General features: G+C 50.2%; 1 protein-coding gene and 1 long non-coding RNA gene across 4 annotated transcripts in view; one reads left to right on the top strand and one right to left on the bottom strand.

Annotated features, from left to right (window-relative positions):
• The window catches only part of TRIM62 (tripartite motif containing 62), a 37,781-nt gene extending 22,218 nt beyond the window's left edge, over window positions 1-15,563 (bottom strand). Inside the window, exons 1-2 of one of the 2 annotated variants that reach the window (XM_027965326.2) lie at window positions 15,498-15,563; window positions 14,542-15,066 (exon numbers count right to left, since the gene is read on the bottom strand). In XM_027965326.2, the coding sequence (XP_027821127.1) occupies window positions 14,542-14,949 (408 nt within the window). In that variant the 5' untranslated portion in view covers window positions 14,950-15,066; window positions 15,498-15,563. Of the gene's footprint in view, window positions 1-9,127; window positions 14,406-14,541; window positions 15,067-15,497 lie in introns of those variants that run through there. The other variant, XM_027965327.3, reaches the window with a different exon arrangement.
• On the top strand, window positions 15,384-20,410 carry LOC106990971 (uncharacterized). Of its 2 annotated transcripts, XR_009599668.1 has the most exons (3): window positions 15,384-15,764; window positions 17,940-18,053; window positions 20,020-20,410. It is a non-coding gene; the product is annotated as an uncharacterized LOC106990971 (long non-coding RNA). The 2 variants fall into 2 exon arrangements; XR_001434174.4 differs by having other exon boundaries at window positions 15,384-18,053.
• The last annotated feature ends 2,483 nt before the right edge of the window (window positions 20,411-22,893 follow it).

Here is a 22,893-nt window from a genome sequence, read left to right as displayed (position 1 = left end):
CTTCCCGACCCTAGCACAGTGGGCTAGGCACTGTCCTCAGACCTTAGCTTGTATGGGGTCATCTAATCCTCCCAATAACCCTGAAGTAGGCATTGTTATTATCTCCATTTTCCAATGGAGAAACTAGTACAGAGAGGCCAAGAAACTGGCCCCCAAACTTACAGCTAAGCATGGAAGGGTAGTGCCAGAATCGTAACTTGGGGAGCCTAGTTCTGGAGACCATGATCATGACACCAGGTGATGAATTTTCATCAGTAATGAACAACAACAAAAATCCATGATAGACAACATGTCAAAATTTTAAAGGACAGGATCATTATGACTAATTTTTCCTTTGCCTCTGGTTCCAATATGGCTCAGTAAGACATGGCTAGTCATCTTGTTTCTACTTACAAATCTGATATTTTGTTCATCATGCAGTTTTTTGGGCATTAATTGTGATTTTTAAAAATTTCATTAAGAATTATTCATCTTGATTACTGAGTTTTGGGGCATCTGCTTCAGCTTTGCACCTGAAGCAAGTGTCTCAGTGACCTCATGTTCGTCCCACCGCTGTCTCCACCATCCTTCCCCCATCAGTCCCAGCCAGCCAAAGCGGTCTTCTTCCTGTTCCTCACTCTGGGCTGTTTCGGCTCTGTGACTGCACTTGCTGTTTCCTTTGCCTGGTGCACTTCACTCTCAGATCCACAACCCCTGCCGCCCCTCCCCCACCCCACCCATTCTTCTATAGTATTAACATAACAACTCAGATGCTGCCTCCTCTGAGAGGTCTTGCCTCACCAGCCCATGCACAGTGGCATCCCTTCCACCCTCCATCACATCCTGTTTCATGGTCTCCATGATCTTGCTTATTTATCTGACAGTGTGTTTACTGTTCCTCTCCTCCACTGCAATGTGAGTTTTAGGAGGGCAAGAATCTTGACTGACATGTTCACTGTTCTATCCCCAGCACTTAGAACAGTGCCCAGCATACAGTAGGGCCTCAATAATTATTTGTCAAATAAATAAATGGGGCATAGAGATGGATGGTTCCCAGTAAGTGTGTGCGTGCTAAGTCACTTCAGTCACGTCCTACTCTTGCGCAACCCTATGGACTGCAGCCTGTCAGGCTCCTCTGTCCATGGGATTCTCCAGGCAAGAATACTGAAGTGGGTTGCCATGCCCTCCTCCAGGGCATCTTCCCAACCCAAGAACTGAACTTGTATCTCTTATGTCTACCTGCATTGGCAGGTGGGTTCTTACCACTAGCACCACCTGGGAGGCCTTGGCTCCCAGTACTTCTGGACATTTGGTCCATGGTATCACAGCTGGTTGTTCTGGCTGTCCTTCATCCATCCCCATGCAGGGCAGGCCTACCCTACCATTTTCTATCTCCCCTGCACCCATCAATGGCCTGGCATTGAAATGGAACTCCAAGAAGTTTTCTTTGGGAGTGAATCTCCATGGAAACAGCCTCTGGCTTGGGCTCTCTAGTCAGCCTGGGGTGTGAGTGGTACCAGGGAGCTGACTTACCTGTTCACCCCCACCTCCTGTTCACCTGTCTCGTCAGAGCAGGGAGAGCCCTTGAAAACATCTAATCCAACTAATTTTACAGGCTAGATAGCAACGTGAGAAAATGGTCACAATGACATGCTAAGGGAAGCATGTAGAAAACAAAATGATCTGTGCTTACTATCCCTTATTCACGCAACAAATATTTATTGAGCAATTGTGATGTACCAGGCAGTGTGAGGCATTGGGAACACAGCAGAGAACCAGACAGACATAGTCCCTACTGATAGGGATCTTCCAGTCTAGCGGGGAAGACAGATAACACTGTTGTTTAGTTACTAAGTCATGTCTGACTCTTTTGTGACCCCCATGGATGGTAGCCCTTCAAGCTCCTCTGTCCATGGGTTTTCCCAGGCAGGAATACTGGAGTGGGTTGCCATTTTCTTCTCCAGGGGATCTTCCTGACCCAGGATCGAACCTGCATCTCCTGCATTGGTAGGCAGATTCTTTACCACTGAGCCACTAGGGAAGCCTTCAGATAGTTATCCATTATGGTCTATGCCATGGACAGAGGAGCCTGGCAGGCTATGGTCCATAGGGTCACAAAGAGTCAGACATGACTGAAGCAGCATAGCATGCACACATGGTCTATGCTCTAGAGAAAATAAAGCCGTGTAGGAGGGGTGATGAATTTAGGAGGGTGTCAGAGAAGCCTTCTCTTTGGAGGGCACACCTCAGATGACAGGTGAAGGATGAAGAGGAAGCTTGAAAACACAAGCTAGATAGAAAACTCGGAATAGCTAGTTTTATGGGAGTAGAGAGCTGCACAGACATAATGACTGGAACTCTAGTACCATCTCAGGCCATAAGGCAACCAGAAAGATGGATATGACAGGCCGAAACCAGTAAAACGGAAGGAAGAAGCAGCCTTAGTCCCTGATGGGGTAGCCACACCATCACTGCACTCAGGGATGTGCTAGGAAGCTTGCCCTCTGGAAAAAAGATAAATAGCCTCAGTTTATAGTGCTGGCCAATTTCCATGGTGTAAAGGCTCCCTCAAAGCCAATTTCAAGCTCTCCAAGTGAGGTCATCAGACGCAGAGGTGAGACAAGATTTGCACATTTAGTTCTCAGGAACTGGGGCAAGTTGGCCCTGGTAGACCATTGCCTGGGCTCCTTTCCTATAGACCTGTTTTATGTGGAAGAGAAATACATCCTCATCTAATTTCAGTTACTTTGGGCAGCTCTCTATTACTAACAGTTGGGAGTCATTCCTAATAGATTCTCATGCATCTGAGCCACTGGAATAGACAGATCATGTGCAGCTAAGAATACAGCTCCTCCCTGACGGCCTCAGGTCTGTCCAGCTTGGGACAGTCTGCCTGAGATGTAGAGTTGGAGGAGATGAAACAAATGCTACAACTCTCTCCCTTGGTGGCCCTCCCAGACCCAACCAGTCAGGCAGTTCTTCAGATTCTCTGAGAAAACTGCCCTGGAGGCCACGTTCTTCACATTGCTCAGGGCACCCCAGGGACATGGCCAAATTCCTCCCTGCTTTCAGGGTCAGGGAACAACAGGATCCCAGGAGCAATGGAATACTCATTCGTCCATCCGCAAACATGTGCTGAATGAGGTCTTCTTGGGCCCCCCATGCTGCTGTGTCAGTGACAGGGAGAGGATGGGGGTGAGTCCCAACCCATGAAGCCTCAGGAGGTGTGTAGATGGGCTGGGTGAGTGGGGGAGAGACAGGGACAGACACATTTACATCACAGTGAAAGCTGGAATAGTGATATGGCACCCCAAAACTGCCCTTCCTCTCATGTTCCCCATCTCTGTGCAGGGCACACCCCCTACCCCTGCTGCTACCCAGGCCAGAAATTTAGGAGTCACCCTTGACACAGTCCAGTCACCAATCCAATCAGTCATCAGGCTTGCCCTGGAATCTGTCTTATCCTCTCTATACCTACTGGCCCAGCTCAGTTTTTATCACTTCTTTTCTGGACTGTGGCTCCAGGCTCCTCCCTGCCCCACAGAGCAGCTGGGATGTTGGTTCTCCAGGATGGATGTGTTCCTGCATCTCCTCCCCAGGTCCCTCTGCAGGATTTCCACATTGTCTGGGGAGAAGAGGGCATCCCAGTTGGCTCAGTAGTGAAGAATCCATCTGCCAATGCAGGAGCTATAGGAGACACTGGTTCAATCCCTGGGTCGGGAAGATCTCCTGGAGTAGGAAATGGCAACCACTCCAGTATTCTTGCCTGCAAAATTCCATGGACAGAGGAGCCTGGCTGTAGTCCATGGAGTTGTGAAGAGCTGGACATGGCTGAGTGACTGAGCACACACATACGCTGGGGAAAAGGGCAGCAAACCTGAGCGAGGCATTTAACGCCCTTCAGTATTGACCCCAGAGTTCTTCTCCAGCCTTTTTTCTTCATCCAGACCTAACTTTCAATGCAGTAGCTGCTAGTCACATATGGCTATTTAAATTCAAATGAAATAAAATAAAATTGAAATTCAGTTCCTAAGCTGTACTGAGTTGGACCATAAATAAGGCTGAATGCCAAAGAATTGATGCTTTTGAACTGTGGTGCTGGAGAACACTCTTGAGAGTCCCTTGGACAGCAAGGAGATCAAGTCAGTCAATCCTAAAGGAAATCAACCTTGAATATTCATTGGAAGGACTGATGCTGACGCTCCAATCCTTTGGCCACCTGATGTGAAGCGCCAATTCATTGGAAAAGACCCTGATGTTTGGCAAGATTGAAGGCAGGAGGAGAAGGCAGGAGAAGATGAGATGGTTGGATGGCATCACTAACTCAACGGACATGAGTTTGAGCAAGCTCCAGGAGTTGGTGCTGGACAGGGAAGCCTAGTGTGCTGCAATCCATGAGGTTGCAAAGAGTTGGACACAACTGAGCAACTGAAAAACAACAGCTATACTACAGTGAACATTTCAAGTGCTGAACAGCCACAGTTGACTGGTGGCTATGGTATCAGATGGTGCAGATGCAGGACACTTCCATTATTCCAGAAAGTTCTACTGGACAGTGCTGCTCTAGATGCATGAAGCAACTTGCTGTTCCCTCTGTCTGGAAGGCTCAGCTACATGGTTTTCTCTAGTTGTTGCTGCTGCTGCTGCTAAGGCGCTTCAGTTGTGTCCGACTCTTAGCCACCCCATGGACTGCAGCCCACCAGGCTCCTCCATCCATGGGATTTTCCAGGCAAGAGTACTGGAGTGGGGTGAGTGCTTATCTCGGAAGACCTAGATCAGATGTCACCTCCACTGAGAATCCATATCTCAACTTGATTCTGTTGTCAGACAATCCCCTGTGTGCAGAGCCTTCCCTCACACTATCTGGCACATGCTGCATTTTAACAGCAAGGTTACCTGTCAGTCTTCCCCATGAGGTATAGGCTCTTAGGCCAGGGACTGTGTCTGAGAGATTTTCACACCCTCAGTACCTAGGAGAGCGCCAGGCACAGAGTTTACATCGTGAATCTGCCCTGGGGAGAGGCTAGGCTGGGTCAGGGCTCACCTCTGAAAGGGTGGGCAGAGTCCCCAGGCAGGCAGCTCTCCTCAGGTGGGCTACAGATCCTGAGGGAACAGCTAAGTTAGGAAAAACAAAACATAGAACCCACAGAGCAGGACTAGGAAGCAGCCTGGGCTTTGTTACTCACCCTGCCTTCCCTCCTTCCAGAGCTGGGATCAGACCTGACCCCCTGGGTTAGGAGACTGGCTTTGTCATCCATTAGCTGTGTGATCTTGGGCAGGTACCCTAACCTCTCTAGGCCCCAGTCCCTCATCTGAGAAATGGGGATAACAATATCTCCTAGGATTGGAAGGGTGAAATGAGATAATGGTAAGAAGTATTGTTTAGCCTTACAGGGGAGAGCCTGGCATACACTGGGTGCTTTGGAGACAGGGGGGCCACCATGTCCCACGTGAGGTTCCCGGGTCACTTCTCCATGTCCCTGTGGTTTGCTGTGTCAAGCCCCTCCTTTCCTCCTCAGATGGCCAGAATGGGAAGGGGCCCCAGGGACCATCTAGTCCAGCCATCTGGATTTCTAGAACAGGGAACTGAGGTCCAAGAAAAAGGGACTGAGTGGCCCGTGGCCACACAGTTTGACAGAGAACCAACTGGGAAATCTCCTCCCAGCAGATGTCAGACAGGAAACGAAGCTGTTGATGAACTCCTCAGTGATAGAGCTAACTGTGCGGAAGGACACTGACCCTCCTGGAGGCTCAGAACCGTGTCTGGAGGTGGTGTGGCCTAGGTTTGAATTTCACAGGCAGCATGTCACGTAGTTCGCACAACCTCATGAGATTAGTGCCTCTGTCACCTCGGTCTCTCAGAGGGGGAACAGAGTCTCGGAGAGGTCAGGCAGTGTGCTAAAGGGGACAGAGCCTGTAAGAATCCGGAGTGGGGATCTGAGTGACTCCAAAATCCATGCTGGAAACCACTCAGTCCCTCTGTCAGCAATACAACAATCACGCCTGGGCACCCACGGTCAGGCTTTGGGCCAGTCACTCCAGGGGGCTGGGGGGCTGCAGACAGCCCTTGCCCTTGAGAGTTTGTAGTGAGTAGGAGAGGCGGAAATAGAAACAGGTAGACTACAAGGGAGAACAGGATAAACGTGGAGGGAACCCCTAGGAGCCCGGCTGTGTTTGTGACTCCCTCCCACCTCAGTTGCCAAATCTATAAAGTACAGCTAATGACAGCACCGGCTCTGTGGTTGTTGTGAGGATTAGGTGACTTAATTCAGGACCTGTCTGGAGGCCCAGGAAGTGCTCAGTCACTTGTAGTTGTCATTATCATCACAATAATTATAATTGTATATGAAATAGGAAGTTTCTTAGAGTTTATTTCTGACGGAAAGATCTGGGAAGATGGATGGATGGCTGGCTGGGCAGAGTCCCTTCGAGTCTCCAGGGTGGGGCCAGAGCATTCCAGATGGAGAGAACTGGTCGGGTAGGGGCACAGGTATGTGCAGGAAGTGAGGGGCAGTTGGGGGTGGCCCAGGTATCTGGGTGGAGTCTCCAGCTGGAAAGGCCAGTGGGGCTGGCTGGGATGAGGGCAGAAGGGGGTGGGGTGGAGTTGGCCTTGGAGGTCAGCCGGGAGGAGGGCGGGTAGCTGGATTCTGCAGGCCCCATCAATGCTGGGGCAGAACAGGAATGGGGGTGGGGGGTTTGGGGGTGGGGGGATGCGCTCCTGAGGGCAGAGCCGCTGGAGAGGGGGCAGAGTCAGAGCGGGTGCAGACCCAAGCACACAATTATGCAAATATGTCAGTTGAGAGACTCTGAGGCTCCCACATGCATAGAGAGGCCAGGCCTGGTGCAGCAGCTGAGGGGGAGGACAGAGAGCCAGGGCTCACAGGCCCCCAAGGCCAGACCTCCCTTCTTACAAGGCCATCCCTCCTCCAGCCCAGAGGATAAAGCTGCTGCCAGAAGCCATCTCCACCGGCTTCAGGGACCCTCTCACCCGTGTCACCGTTCTGCCCCATGGTAACAGCACGAACTTGGGTGTCAGAAAAACCTGGTTTCAAATCCTGGCTGCATGCCCTTGGTAGATCACATCTTCCCCTCTCAGAGCCTTATCTATAAAATGAGGACCAGAGCCACTTGGCGGAGGATGTGATGAGGATAAAATGAGATGAGACTCTTGAAAGGGCCCAGCGTGGCGTGGCTCACGATAGGTACTCAAGACCCCTGGGTGCTCAAGACTCCTCCCCTCCTCCACACCCAGTACTGCCTTCTCTTCCCTCCTCTGGCCCAAAGCTGTCCCAGATCTTCACAGGGCACACTGAACTTGCCTCTTCTCTCCCTTCCCCCAGGTCTCTCTTCTACTCGCAGACCCTTGATGTTCCTGTTTCTTCTGTCAGACCTGAACCCTGAGGCATCTTCTCAGCCTCTGAGCCTGCCCTGTCCACTTTGAGCCTCAGAGTCTCTGGCAAGGCAGCACCGAGTGATTGTGCCCCCTCTTCCAGGCTGCCCACCAGGCCCACCCACACGCCACCCCTTAAGGCATGCTGACCAGGCCAGCCTTGCCTGCTCTAGCCTGTTTCTAATTTCCCCGCATCTCCAGGCTCAAGTCCATGCTCCTTGGGCAGGAGTGGTGCATTCAAGCCCCTTTCCCACCTTTTGCCCTCCAGTCATGATGAACCACCGGCTCACCTTCATGCCTGTCCCTGGCTGACTCAGATCATCATCTGAGTCCAAGTTCTGGCTTCAGCAACGTGTACTGGTTGTGTGGCCTTAGGCACAACTTCTGAGCCTGTTTCCTCCCATGAAAAATGGGGCAATGAGACCTGTCTCCTAGGGCTGCTGTGAGGGTGAGACGAGAACGGGTATCTGCCCCCGGCACTCTGCACATGGGACCACGGGTGTTGCTTTTCCCTCTGTAGCATCTCCTCTCTCTGCTCTCAAGACCCAGTTGTCAGCTGGGGAACCTGGCCAACCCTCAGTTGTGGCCACAGGAGCCTAGGACATGATCCGGCAGCTTATGGGCCTGTCTCCCAGGAACCACAGCAGGGCCAAGTTAGTCTTGCTCTCTCCTGGCCCTCAGTGAGCCAGCGGAGGAGTGTCAACTGAGTAAATTATTGACTAAATCTCTGAAACCAAGAAGGACACCATCTCCACATCCTTGACAACCACCTCTGTGTTCAAACAGAATTCAAGGTCCAGAAAGTAAACGATGCTGTGAAACCAGCACTGGACTGAGATTCCAGGGAGCTGGGCTCTGGACCAAACTTGGGCGTCAGTTTCCCCATTTGCACAGTGGGGAGAGGATGGAAGCGGATGGTTTCTGAGGTCTCATTTGGATGTTCCCTGAGGCAGTTAGGGTGGTGTTGGTGAGGGGGAAGAATTCTGAGTCAGACAGACCAGAGTCTGACCCAGCTGTGCCTCCTACTTGCAGCATGATCTTGGGCAAGTTACTGAGCCTCTCAGCCTCATCGTCTTCATCTGTGAAATGGGGCTGATCCTAGTCCCACTTGGGGAGCGGGGAAAAGGAAAAGGGCTTCTGTAAAGATTCAAGGCCGGTAACAGCACCTGGCACATAAAAATGGTCCAATACACTCTGGCTCGTGTTTTATAGGGTTGTTATTGTTTCTATTGTCACTTTCTACCCGATCCTTTCCTCTCTAGAAAATAAACGGCCTGGGGTCCCCAGCTTCCATTCTGAGTTTCAGCCCCGTGACCTGTGCTCAGCCAAGGTGCTCTGGATGAACTGGGCTTTTCCTGGCTGCCCACACACACCCGTGAAGAGGGAAGTAGAGATGCTAACTGCGGCCGTGGGTCTGACTCACTGGCAGCCTTGCCCCTGTGGAGCCTGCTTTGTGCACACAAGTCCTGCCCTCTCCTGCAAAAAGTAACAGCAGAGGCCACTTCCTCCAGACACAGACAGCCCAGCTGTCCACAGTGGCAAATAAAGCACCTTCACACCAGTTGTCTCTGGATAGGCAGCAACTCACTCTCCCTCTCTAAGTTTTGTTTTGATTTCCACTTCCCAGGTTGGGAGAGGGTGCAGAGAAGGCAGCACCTTCTGCTCGGCTGGAAGAAGCGAGCATCAGGATTTGAATCCAGTCCCTCGGCTCTGTTCTTTCCTCGTGTGGCTGCTTCAGGGGTCTCTGGAGCCCCATGCCCAACTCCTCAGGGCTCCCATCCAAGGCTGATCCATTGCTGTCTCCCTTAGCATGAAGGAGGCCTTGGGAAAGGCTCCAGCGGTCACATGAGACCTGGAGGGGGTGGCTGGGACTGCATCCAACCCCTTGCCTGGAGGTTAGGAAGCTGAGATGGCCAGAGAGCCGGATGCTGTGCCTGAGTAAGATGACATTCAGCACCTGCCCTTGGAGCATCAGCTGGCACAGGCACACAGTGTCCGGAGCCTGACCCAGTATACTTGAACTACAAAGACAGGCAGGGTGCGGGGGAGACAGCCACCCTGCCCTGAGAGGCAGCTCAGAGGCTATGCATGGTCCACTCAGCCAGGCTTCAAATCCTGTCCCTGCTGTTTACCAACTGGGTGACCAAACAAGTCACTGAATTCCTCTGAGCCTCGGTTTCCCTATCTGTAAAAAGAGTAAATTACAGTACCCACTTAACAGGGTGTTATGAAAAACATTAGATGAGAAAAAAATAAATGAGTCAGTACACGAAAAATGCTTAGCACATTCTTGGGCAGTGGACTAGGACTCAGTAATATTGACTGAGAAGCTGCCAACCCTTCTGAGATGGTGGCTCCTTCCCTCTACTTTGCTCTGTGGTCCAGTGCTCAGCAGTGAAAAAAAAGGGAAGGCACACACACACACACACACACTGTTTACATGACAAAATTTCTGTAGAACTGTAAACAAATCTTTAAGAAAAAAATCCTATTTTTCCATGGGGTGGGACTATGGGGGGATTTTAACTTTTACATTATATAGCTCTGTTTCTTAGGTTAATTTTATACTCAGAAAAAATAAAGATATTTAAAAATTGCTACCGCTAACTGTGTGCCAAGCACAGCATCAGGCACTTTTGATACAACCTCCCTCTTATGACATCCTTGCCATGATGGTTGTATTATCCCCATGTTAGCAGGTGGAGGCTTAGAGAAGTGAAGTGATCGGATCAAGGACACACAGCTTATCGGTGATGATGCCAGGATCTGACCCCAGTATTGGAATCTGGGGTACAAAGCCATTCTACTTGGCAGGTCAGGGAAAGCTTCACGGAGGAGGGGCTCTTTGAGCTGAGCCTGGAAAGCTGAGTAGGACTTCTCCTGGCCTGGGTTCTCAGCCTGTTGTGATTTTGACCCTAGGGGACATTTGATGAAGCCTGAAGGCATTTTTGGCTGTCAGAGCTTGGGGTGGGCCATGCTACTAGCATCCAGCGGGTGGAGGCCAGGGATGCTACTTAACAGCCCACAGTGTACAGGATTGCCTTGCATAACATAGACTTGTGTGTGTGCGTGCTCATTCACTCAGTTGTGTCCAACTCTTTGCAATACCATGGACTGTAGTCTGCCAGGCTCCTCCCTCCATGGGATCTCCCAGCAAGAATACTGGGGTGGGTTGCCATTTCTTTCTTCAGGGGATCTTCCCGACCCAGGAATCCAACTTGCATCTCCTGCATCATCCTACATCGGCAGGTGGATTCTTTACCACTGTGCCACCTGGGAAGCACTGCCTAAATAGACTTGTCTGGCCCTGAATGTTAATAGTGCCAAGTATGATGTAACATACTAGAACTGCCATTTATTGAGTGCTTCCTATGTGTCAAGTGCAGTACCAACTTCTGGCCAATGTCATCTTATTGAATTCAACCCCATTATTCCCATGCTGTGAAGGAGGTTCCTGAGGCTCAGAGATGATAAGGAACTTCCCTAAGGTCACACAGCCAGAAATGGTATTGCAGACTTGGAGCTGCTTGAATACAAAGCCAGAGCCCTTTACCTCTCTGCTCTGCTGCGTCTAGGATTTACAATAAATGAAAACAGCTCCAGGCTAACTGTTAGAAGGAGAGGGGGCTGTGAGGAGACTCCCGCTGAGCCAGGAGTAGCCTCTTCTGGCTTCAAGGCGTTGGGAAAGGGGAGGATCCTCTCCTCCCTGCGCTGCCATTTCCCCATCTGTCAAAGGAAGTTTGTACCAGATGATCTCCAAGGCCCTGCTGGCTTGGAGTCTGTTATTCTCCAGGAGACGGGCCCAGCCCAGGCCTCAGGAGCCCTGGGGACAAGCCACCAGCTGCTGGGAGAGGAGGGGGTGTGACAGGCAAGCCCAGTCTCATTTCCAGTGCATAAATAACTAATGAGCCCCACTTCCCCATGAACAGAGCGGGAGTCATGGGGGTGGGGAGTAGCTTGAGCCTCACCCAGCAGCTTACTTCTCCACAGGGGAGGATGTTTCTCTGCCACTTTCTTGCCAAGCCCAAAGGAGGTACCAAAACAAGGCCTCCTTCTCAGGTGAGAGGCAGGTCTGGGCAATCGCCCAGCTGGGCACTTGAGGTCTCATACGTAGAAGGAGAAAGGATGGGAGCGCGTGCTGACCCAGCCCCTAACCTGTGCCAGGCATCTCAATAACAGATTCATTTCAGGTCAGCCTCATGAAAATCCTGGTAGGAAAGAATCATTCTGATGCCAGTTTACAGGCAAGAGCCTGGAGGCTTCCGTAAAGAGATGTGCTGATTAGACAGACATGGCTGAAGGAAGGTTTAGAACCTAAATGTGACCGACCCCAGGACACTACACTAGAGGGTGAGTGAGTAGCAGTCTTATTTTCCTTTTCACCCAAGAATGACAGTGTTTCAATAAATATCTGGACTCTGTGGGAGAGGGAGAGGGTGGGATAATTTGGGAGAATGGCATTGAAACATGTATAATATTCATTTATGAAACAAATCGGCAGTCCAGGTTCGATGCAGGATACAGGATGCTTGGGGCTGGTGCATTGGGATGACCCAAAGGGATGGTATGGGGAGGGAGGGGGGAGGGGGGTTCAGGATGGGGAACACGTGTACACCCGTGGCGGATTCATGTTGATGTATGGCAAAACCAATGCAATATTATAATTAGCCTCCAATTAAAATAAATAAATTTATATTTTAAAAGATTTATAATAAATAAATAAACATTTGGAGAAAATATATGTTCACTTTCTCCTGCCTGCCCCAGGTCATGGAACAGATGACAAAACCCCATACCACCATAATTTGGATTTGCTGGTTTGCAGACAGGGGATTCAAATGTTGGAAGGCAGAGTTCTCCCGAGCTAGAAAGTCAGACAGGGAGAAGAGGGGCTGAGCGGCAGGGATGGGGTCCGGCTGGGGTCAGGCTGAGTGTTCTAGGCCAGCTCTCTCACTGTCTGGCAGTGTGACTTTGGGCATGTCACATCACCTCTCTGGACCTGTCTCCACATCTACATGATGAAGAGGATGGACAGATGGTTTCAGACAGAGTCCCTCCAATCTCTTACTACCTGCGTACCCAGTCCTGTCCAAGCTTCTCTCCTTCTCCCTGTTTATGTAACTTCATAGATGGGGAGATGGAGACACCAGAGCCTGGCACAAGGGGCTCTGGGAGTAGAGGGCCAATGCCACCCTTGTGCCAGCTCCCAGAACCCCCAGCCCTTGCTCTCCATCTCCAAACAGCCAAACTGAAAGGGAGTCAGTGGTGATTTGGGGATTAAAGGAACAAGGAGCAGATGAGGTGAACGCAGGGTCATTTCTCCTAGGGCCAGGGCATCTGCTGATGCAGGCTGGCTCACAGAGACTCATGTATAAGGGGGGTGACTCCCTACAACAGGGAAAATAGTCATTTAGGTCCTGCTTAAGTAGTCAAAAACCTTCTGCTTCCAAAGGCTCTACAGTCTGGGCCAACTTAGATCAGGGCTGGTCATTCATTCAACCTTTACTGATATGCGCTGTGGGCCAGGCCTTGTGCCAGGCTTTAGGTCCACAGATATGATGACTAAGAGACTGTCCCTTCTCTTGGTGACTGTGTGCTAGTCTGTGTGGCTAGTCTGGAAGCCAAAGACACAGGTTTGCTAGATTTAAATGGTTTAGCTTGAGAAAGAGATTCCAGGCCCACAAAACTTGGGAATCATTTTATTAAACACAGCAAGATGGGTTTCTTTGCTACAAGATTTCTCCAAGCCTTTAATATGCAAATGTACACTGAGAATTCTCCAAGGAGGGTATAGAGAATGTACTTTGTTTTCTAATTATAGCTAATCTTGGAACACTGTTTTAATATCTATTATTTATTTATTTATTTGGCTATGCCGGGTCTTAGTTATGGGATGTGGGATCTTTAGTTGCAGCAATGCAAACTCTTGGTTGCGGCATGTGGCCTCTAGTTCCCTGACCAGGGATTAACCCCAGCCCCCTGCCTTGGAAGTGTGGAGTCTTAGCCACTGGATCATCAAAAAAGTTCCTGGAACACTATTTTTTAAAAATATTATACTTATTAACAAAGACTACAGTGCTCCACTCCAAAGACTGGAGTTTAGAGAAGGCTTACATAGAGAGGGCATTTGAGCAGGGCTTTGAGAGTTGAACAGGAGTTGGTCAGTGAGGATGGGAAGGCTGCAGGGAGATCAATTACAGTCCTAGGGTGACTATGATCAGGCTACTCTGCATGTACTGTTTCACATAGTCCTCAAGGTCCTGATGTGGGCGACAGAGCTAAAGAGGTCACTAAAAGTCCCTGGAAACTCCTAGAGGTCCACTCTCTCTCTTTTCTTGAATCACCTCACCTCAGGGTCTTATTACCCAAATCTTGAGTCTATAAGTCCTATCCTCACTCTCAATTAGCCTCTACTCTGATTTCAAATCAGAATGATTTTTACAGTATCTGAACTTGATCCCAGCCTTAGACCCTCACACACCTTGCCCTAGCCCCTGGCATCCAAACTCACTCTCAGCAGTTTGCTGACCCTCATTTAGACCCTCTCTTAGATTTAACCCTGACCTGCGCAGAGTGATCTAGCCCAGGTACTGATCCCCAGGTCCTGATGCATACCTGATCGAAACCCCAAGGACATCATGCCCCAAAGCCTGCAGCTCAGCTACAATGTCTAGTCCAGACTCATCCTCAGACGGCGGCCCCAACCCCTGCCCAGTCCTGACTTTGTTCGCATGCCCCACCTGTGTCTTTGTCCCCAGCTCAATCCTGAGCCGTTCTTACGCGGGCCCTGTCTCCAGGTCCCACTCTAGGACCTCCCACAGTGGCCCTGCTCTTGCCCAGCTCTGATTCGGCCGCGTCGCTAACCTTGCCCCAGCCAGTACAGCTCTGATCCTATTTGTCCCTGCCTTTAACTCCAGTGGGGCTCTCTCCCCAGCCATGGACCCACCCCCCGCTTCAGTTCTGAGACCCAGCCTGGCGAACCCAGCTCAAAGCCCCACCCTCAACACCGCCTCCTCGCCGCGGCCCCGCCCCGTCCTAATTCTGATAGGGCCCTGACCCTGCCGTTGGCCCCGCCCTATGGCAATTCTGACTGGGCTCTGCCCGCGCGGTCCAGCCCTGACCCCGCCCCCGGCCCCGCCCCGCCCCCGCCCCAGGCCGAGCGAGCAGCTCACCTGCAACTCCTCGAAGGCATCGTCGATGCCGGTGACCTGGTGCTGCTCGTGTAGCGCGGGTTCATCGCAAAAGAAGCAGAGCAGTGCGCGGTCCGTGAGGCAGAAGAGCTTGACCTTGTCGTGTGCCTGGCAGGGTCGCGCGGCCCGGCGCGCGTTGAGGATGGCGTCCAGGGGGAAGGCGCTGTAGCGCTCCACGATGTTGGCCAGCTTGAGGCTGGGCGCGAGCGCGGGCTCCGCAAACGTGCGTCGGCACTCGGGGCAGTCGCGGGCGCCCTGCGCCTCCTGCCTCACCCAGTGCTCGGTGATGCAGCGGCGGCAGAAGTAGTGCTCGCAGCCCAGGCTCACCGGGTCCTGGTAGATGCTCAGACAGATGGAGCAAAGCAGCTCGTCCTTGAGACTGCATGCCATGGCGCCAGGGGCGGTGGAGAGGGTCCCCCGAGATGCAGGGGGCGGCGGGGAGAGCGCGGCGCTGTTGGGGGCAGCTCCTGGGAATGGGTGCCAGGAGCAGGCCCGGAGAAGCAGGAGCTACAAGAGAAGGAAGAGGTGTTGTCCGAGAGCGGGGTAATGCAAGTAAGAGGTCCGGGATAGAGACTATCCGAGAAGCGAGCCCAGGAAGGTGGTCTCGAGGTAGTGGGCGACCCGGAGCGATGGGTGCTGGAGGGAGGGGGCCATGGGTATCTGGGGGAGGGTGCTCCCAGCAAGAAGGGTCTAGGGAAAGGGGCTGTCCCGAGGGATGGGTGCTGGGAGAAGAGGATCAGGGAGGGGGGCAGACGCCTTGGGGGGGCTGTAATACCAGGATGGGTGCGGTGGGGGGAGGGGGAGAAGCTGGGGATGGGGAATTCTCGGGGAGGGGGAAGAGCCACCCCTCGGCTGTGCCTGGCAGAGGAAAGGAGGGGTGTGAGCCAGCTCAGCTGCTCGATCCCGGCCCCAAGACCCGTCCCCGCGCGGCCTCTTACCCTCGCTGGCTCAGAGGCCACTGCTTCGGTCCCAGCGCAGCCTCTCAACCCGGAACCAGCCGAGCCAAAGCTGCCGGCGGCCTCGGCTCCCTCCCCGCCCCCGCGGGCGGGGACCCAGTGACTCCGCCCTCGCGGCGGGCGGGGGAGAGAAGGGGCAGGGCCGGGACTCCAGCCTGCGAAACCCCTCCCCGCCCCCACCATTCTCCAGCTCCCAGGGGTGCGAAAGCCAGCTGTTCCTTCAGGGTCTGCACTTGGAACCACATCCAGGTCTCGCTTGGCGTCCCTGCTGCGGAGGTGGGGCGGGGGGAGAGGCGGGAGAAGTGGGCCCGCTAATTTGAGAGGATAAGGAGTACAGGATCTTTTTGGATCATCAATGTGGAGATTGGTGAAAAATAATATTTTATATTAAAACAAATACAAGTATGTTGTTTAATCTGCGTAGAATACAACTTTTGCATAAAATGTAAAGATAAAACTCGAGAAATACCCTGCTTGCTTACAGCAAGTTCAAGATCCTCACACTTCCAAGCCCTGGGGTCCCATTTCCTCTTCACTTTCTTAAGCAGTGCTAATGGCGGAAGTTGGAAAGTCCTGGCCCTAATATCTGACCTGAGGAGTTGTCTCCACTTAGCAAGCATTTCTGGAGTGCTATAGTATGAGTGCTGTATTATGGAGAGGGAGAAAGAGTAATAGGAGACCTGGTCTGCATGCCAGATGGAGAGGGGATAAGGGATTTCTAGGCAGAGGGGGCAGCATGTGCAGGAGCACGGAGGTGTGAAAGGGGAGGAGAATTTTGGGGAGGTGTGAGTGGTTCTCTACTATTGGGGTTGGGGTGGAAAAGGGGCTAGAGTGGGGTGGAGGGCATTGAGGGTCTTGCTGAAAGATTTCCTGAAAGCATTGAGCTTTCAAGCAGGGGACTGACCTGGTCTGATGTGGGTTTCAGGAAGTCAAGGTGATGCTTATTAGCCATTGGCAAGATGAAAGCAGACTTTCTGATTTGTCCGCATATGTGCAGTGCTCTGTGGACAGTGAAGGTGTGTAGCTCAGTAACAGTAGCAAAGATGTGGATTTCAAGAAGAGAGACCGGGCAGCAGTAGATTAATGTTGTCATAGTGCCTGCAGGTGATGAGACCTAAGCTGGCGCCATGACAGTGGGTAAGGAGAGAAAGACAGGATACTGAAGGTATAGACACTCTAAAGTTTTGTAATGGATTGACTATGGAGTGAGAAAGAAGGAGGCATGAAGGTGGCTTCCCCCAGTTTCTGGCTCCTCCAGCAACATCTTCACTGGAGTTAAACTTTTATCGAAGCACAATTTAAGAAAAAGTTTGATGTTTACCCCTCTACTATGTATGTGTCCTCCATCACATCGTTACCTGGTTTCTTGTCTCCATCATTGCCAGAAATAAGTTGGTAGCCTGTGTAACAACTATTCATGGATTTTTCCTTGCAGTCAGAGCCCTGATTTTGTTCAAGTGGCCCCCCCTTCCCCATGTGACTAAGGGTCGGCTGACCCCAGTCCAGCTCTAGGAATAAGTTCTGTTCAGTCCAAATCCATCATGATGGTTACATTCCTCTCGCCAGTGATGGCTTAGATTTGGACATATGATGCAGGTCTGGCCTTAAATACCAGAGGGGAATCTTGTGGCAAGGAGACAGCTTCTGCAAAGGGTCTCTTCCCTATCAAAACCAGTCTGCCCTTTTTGCTGGTTATACTTGTATGTGTTTGGGGGTGATACTTGGAATTGCTCCCAGTCTGAGGATGCAGCCAATACATGACAGAGGCGGGGAGAATCCTGGGGAAGAGGAGCTGGTGCACTGATGGAGAGTCTAGACCTTTGGATATATGAGATGGTCTGTCTTAGTGCTTAAGCAGGTTTAATAGCACTGTGCTTTCTCTTGCCAAACAAAAGAATCCCAAATGATACACTGATATGCACCTTCATTTTTTTTACAAAGAGGGCAGTGTCTAAATTATTGAAGCATTTGAAATGAAAAAAGGCTTGATGATGGATGAAGCAGTGGGCTTCATTTATTCAACATGTAATCCATCCTCCTCTTCTATAGCAATATAGTAGCTGGAGAAAGGATGAGTCTGCTAGGTACCACATTTTCCAGCTGCTCTTGCAGCTGAGTGTGGTTTTGTGACTAAATCCTTTGTAATAAAATGTAATAGAAATAGTCCTAAGGCACGTGCTCTTCTGTGTTCCATTTCCTCTTCCCTCATGGTGTCTCAGATGGTAAAGAATCTGCCTGCAATGCAGGAGACCTGGGTTCGATCCCTGGGTCGGGAAGATCCCCCAGAGAAGGAAATGGCAACGCACTCCAGTATTCTTGTCTGGAGAACCCCATGGACAGAGGAGACTGGTGGGCTCCATGGGGTTGCAAAGAGTCAGACATGACTGAGCAACTAACACTTTGACTTTTCATGTTGAAACACAGAAGGAACCCAGCTTCAGTAATGCTTCAGTGAGGCTGACAGAGCAAAGATGAGGAAGGAACCTGGGTTCCTGAATGACTTCATGGAGTGGATCACCCACCAATGTGGACTAGAGAGTGAGAAATAAACTTCCTCTTTCTAGAAGACTTTGTATTTGGGATTCTGTTGTAGCAGCTTAGTCTACCCCATGCTACTCTATAGCTGTTTTTAGAAGAGGCTTTTGTACTATTTTATGCTACTGTCAAAATCTTTTCAATAGCTAAGTTCCTCTTAACCTAGCACCAATCTCTTCTAAAGAGTATAGAACATGGTTTTCTCTGGCTGAAAGTTGCAGTCTCTTAGACCCATCACAGTTCTTTCCAGCTTTCAATCTTTTTGCCCTTCGAGTTGTTGTTCTGAATTTACCATTTCCACTAAGATACTGGGCACCACCCTCCTGCAGACTGTTAGTTATATTTCTTTGGCAAGTCATTGCTCTTTCTGGATGTGTTTCTCCAACCTGATGTGGCTGAGAGGTCAACCAGGACTTTGTGATCCTGACTGCAGGGTATGCCACCCACTTCTATTCATACTCTAAAGAATAATATCAGGAGTTAAAAATTTTTTTACGCTGTCCAAGAGATGTTATTGAGTGATCAAAGAAAAAAGGAAGAAGGAGACCCCATAAACACAGATACATGGACATGGGCACACGCAGTCCTATGCATGCTCACAGGCATTATTTGTATAGCAAAAATCTGTAGACCACTATAGCAATCCTAACTGTGTTTACATGTAGGCTAGGGTGGGGGGGACTTTAATTATGACACTGTATAGCTCTATTTGCTTATTGTTTAGTTTTATAATCAGAAAAAAGATTTACAATAGAGATCAGCACAACATCATAAATCAACTACACTTCAGAAAGAAAAGACACAGTTGATTCTCATCTTCATGGCTTCTGTATTTGCAAATTCGCCTACCCCTCAAATTTACTTGTAACCCCCGCCCCCCAATCAACACTTGAGGTGTTTTCATTGTCATTTGTGGACATACAGAGGCCCAGGGTAGCAAATATTTAGATTGTCTGATACACAACAGATGTGAAACCAGTCTCCTTGTTTCAGCTCTCATACGATCAACTTTTCATGATCTTTTCAGGGCCACTTTTTCTCCTCACTTTGGGGGCTTTTTGTTGGTGATTGTGCTGTTTTAAAATAACTCCGAAGCATGGCACTAAATTGCTGTCTTGCGTTCCCAAGTGCACCAAGGCTGTGATGGGCCTTGGGACTGGAGGCAGTTGGGGGAGTGTGTTTGATAAGCTTCATTCAGGTTTAAGTTATAGTGCTATTGGCCATGAGTTCACATTAGTGAATCAACAGTATATATTACATAAGGTGTTTTTAAACAGAAACACACTTAAAACAAGGTTATGTATTGATTGGTTGACAAAAATGCAGCCAGAGGCTCCCAGGAACCTGCCTCTGTATTTCCTCAAGAGGCAATGGTTTAATATTCCCTATTTCAGTCTCTGCAGCGACTTAGTGGAACATAACTATGTGAATGTCAAAAGTCACTTGTACTTAAAGTTGTGTCTAACAGCAGTCATCAGTTCAGTTCAGTCGCTCAGTCGTGTCCGACTCTTTGTGACCCCATGAATCACAGCACACATCAGTAGGAGGTACCAAACGTCGTGCCCCTTTCCCTCCAGGTAACATTGGCTTGAGGACTTTGCCAGTGGCTCAGTGGTAAAGAATCCGCCTGCAAAGCGGGAGATGAAGGCTGGATCCCTGGGTTGAGAAGATCTCCTGGAGGAGGAAATGGCAACCCACTCCAGTATTCTTGCTGGAAAAGTCCCAGGGACAGAGGAGCCTGGTGGGCTGTAGTCCACGGGGTCAGACACGACTGAGCTCCGGGGCACAGAGAGCGTGTAGCACACCAAGCAACATTGGCTCAGGTCTGTGAAGGGGGAGCAGCAAGAGAATGAACATGGATTGAGCCACTTCTGTGTGTCAGGCCCTGCACTAGCTGCTTGGTGTCCATGACTTTTATTTAAGCCTTGCAACAGCCCTCCAGACTTATCCTTTTTCTCCCCCTTTGCAGATGAGAAAACTGCAGCTCAAAGGGGAGACATGACTTGCCTCAAACCAGAGCAAGTAAAAGGCACAGACTTCTCCACCCCCAGATATTGGAGAGAAGATTCCACAGTTGTGCATCTTGGAGCTGGGTCACATCTGGGCCCATAGCTCTATCCGATGGTCTTTATAAGCTATCCAGCTAGCCTCCCTTTCTCTTCCCTTCTCCACCACACCAACCCTTGGCGTGTTTGCTCAAGTCCCATAGACAGGCCCCTGCTTCTTTCTCAGTGGGGGACCTAGCATCCCATACTAGGAAAAAAGTCCCTCCAGGGGGCCTTCTTAGCATCCACTCCCCTTCAGCCTATATCCATCCTTTGTGCAGTGAAGCTGAGTGTAAAATAAACAAATGGAATGAAGTCAGTGCATTTATAACTTGATTCATCCTCAGCTCCTTTCCTCTAGTCTGAGCATGAAGTTCCCTTAGTTCTTCCACGTAGGCCTGGGTTGGATCCTCTCAGGCCTCCTCTGGGATCTGACTCCTTCAGTTCTCTCCCTCTCCAGCCTGTATTTTCATTTCTTGCCTTGGCATTGACTACTTACCCTCAGCCAATAAACAGGGTCGAGTTTCTCTTAAAACAGCCCTCTCTCCACTTCCCCCGTCTTGAACCACCACCTCATTTCTTCTTGCCTTTCTCTAGCCCAGCCTCTTGGAAGAATTGTCTGCCCACCCTCTCCTGCCATTCATCAGCCACGGCAGCCTGGCCCTGCTCCCCACCATTTCACCAAACTCACTAATAACCTCCTAATTGCCAATTAAAGATAGCTGCTAATACATAGCTGCTGCTGCAGAGAAACAAAACACAGAGACAAATTAAGAGAAACTTTGAAATATTCATGATTACACCACCCAGAAAGACCTATTGTTAATACTTGGCTTATATCCTCATAGGCGTTTATCACACGTGCACACACACACATATACACGCATGCATGCACACACAAGGAAGAAGGGAAGAGGGAGGGGGAGAGGGAGTTTTTTTTAATTAATTCTTAAGAGAGAGATTTTTAAAAAATAGAAATGAGTTCACTCTCTAAATCATTTCTTTTTGAGCCACATGTATCTTTAACATAGGGCCTTCCAGGAGATGACCTTGAGAAAATAGTTGATTTGGGAGGTGTTTTAAAGTAACACTACGGAGAAGTGGGAAAGTGACACAAAGAACAGGAGGCAGCCCCTATGGCTGTACTATTAAGCCAGCTAGCACAGAGGGCAAGTGACAATTTCTCCGGCAGAGAAGCCTCTAGGAAGTGGGAAAAAACATGCCTCACAGTGATCCCACCCCAAGGACGAGGAAGCTGGGCATTTATACACCATCTCTGAGTGTTGAGGTTGCTCCCCAGTACTTGTGACCTGTGAGGTATGTTGTCAGCTTCCTGCAGTTCTGAAGAGAAGATCCCTCAGCCACGGTACATATGCTGGCCCACTGAGGGGGCTGAAGGATAAGGACAGGGCAACAATAGTATCTGTGATGGTCCTCCTTACACACCCTCAGATCAACTAGCCTCCCACTTCAAGTTTCATGTCCTGCCCCTGCTTCTTCAAGGTGGTAACCAGTCTTTTTTTTTTTTTTTTTTAAAAGAAGACAACACGAGGATTAGTGGAACAAGACAAAACGCCACTGCTGTCGTTGGTCCTGAGATGCAGTGATGCTCGTCAGCTTCCTTCTCTACCACCCTTTAAAAAAAAAAAAAACGGTATTTGGCTGTGTCAGGTCTTAGCTACAGTACACAGGACCTTCCCTGTGGCATACAGACTCTCTCGTTGTGGCACCCGGGCTCAGTTGCTCCACGGCATGTGGGATCTTATAGCTGGTGGGATCTTAGTTCCTCCACCAGGGATTGAACCTGCATCCCCTGCATTGCAAGAAGGATTCTTAACCACTGGACCTCCAGGGAAGTCCCTCCACCACCCATTCTAGATGCCTCTCAGCTGAATCAGCTGGGGTCCCTTACTCCTGCCACTTTAGTAACTCTTCTTTGCCTGCACTTCTCCTACATGAGAAGCTCAAAGTTGCCAGGAGGCATCCATAATTTTAGATTTAGTAAAAACCATTATGGTAGCTTCTGGTAGGAGTGTTCTTTTACCCTCTAGGAAATAGGATCTCTATTCTGCTGCTGCTGCTGCTGCTGCTAAGTCGCTTCAGTCGTGTCCAACTCTGTGCCACCCCATAGACGGCAGCCCACCAGGCTCCCCCGTCCCTGGGGTTCTCCAAGTAAGAACACTGGAGTGGGTTGCCATTTCCTTCTCCAATGCATGAAAGTGAAAAGTGAAAGTGAAGTCACTCAGTCGTGTCCGACCCTGTGCAACCCCATGGACTGCAGCCCACCAGGCTCCTCTGTCCATGGGATTTTCCAGGCAAGAGTACTGGAGTGGGGTGCCATTGCCCTCTCCCTAGCAGAGCCTAAAGGTTTGGGGATAAGAAGCATAAATTTACCAAATGGGACACCAGGGATAAAGGTGAGAAGGGCCACATCCATGGTTCCCAGAGCTGTATAGTCTACTGATCAGGAATATAGCATGTGTTTATGTGATGGTTACTGGCTGAAGGTATCTATCTTAAGGACAGCATCTTGACCCTATCTTCTAGCTGATGCCTTAGTTATACTTTCAAGTGATTATCCCAATATTTCCTCAAGATGGCAGCTTCTGGTTGATATGGTATAGAGTAAGACCAGTGGTCACTATCGTCATGCCCACTTCCTCCATGGTCATGCTTTTGGGGATCCCATCATGATAAATTAGACACTCCGGGAGCCTTCAGATAGTAATGCTAACCAAGAGATTATGAACTGAGAAGACAAACCTGCATCGATCCCAAGAAGCCGTGGATGAGTCACG

This window comes from Ovis aries, chromosome 2 (genome assembly GCF_016772045.2).
Source record: "Ovis aries strain OAR_USU_Benz2616 breed Rambouillet chromosome 2, ARS-UI_Ramb_v3.0, whole genome shotgun sequence".
Classification (NCBI taxonomy): Eukaryota; Metazoa; Chordata; class Mammalia; order Artiodactyla; family Bovidae; genus Ovis; species Ovis aries.
This window is presented reverse-complemented; position numbering and strand designations above follow the sequence as displayed.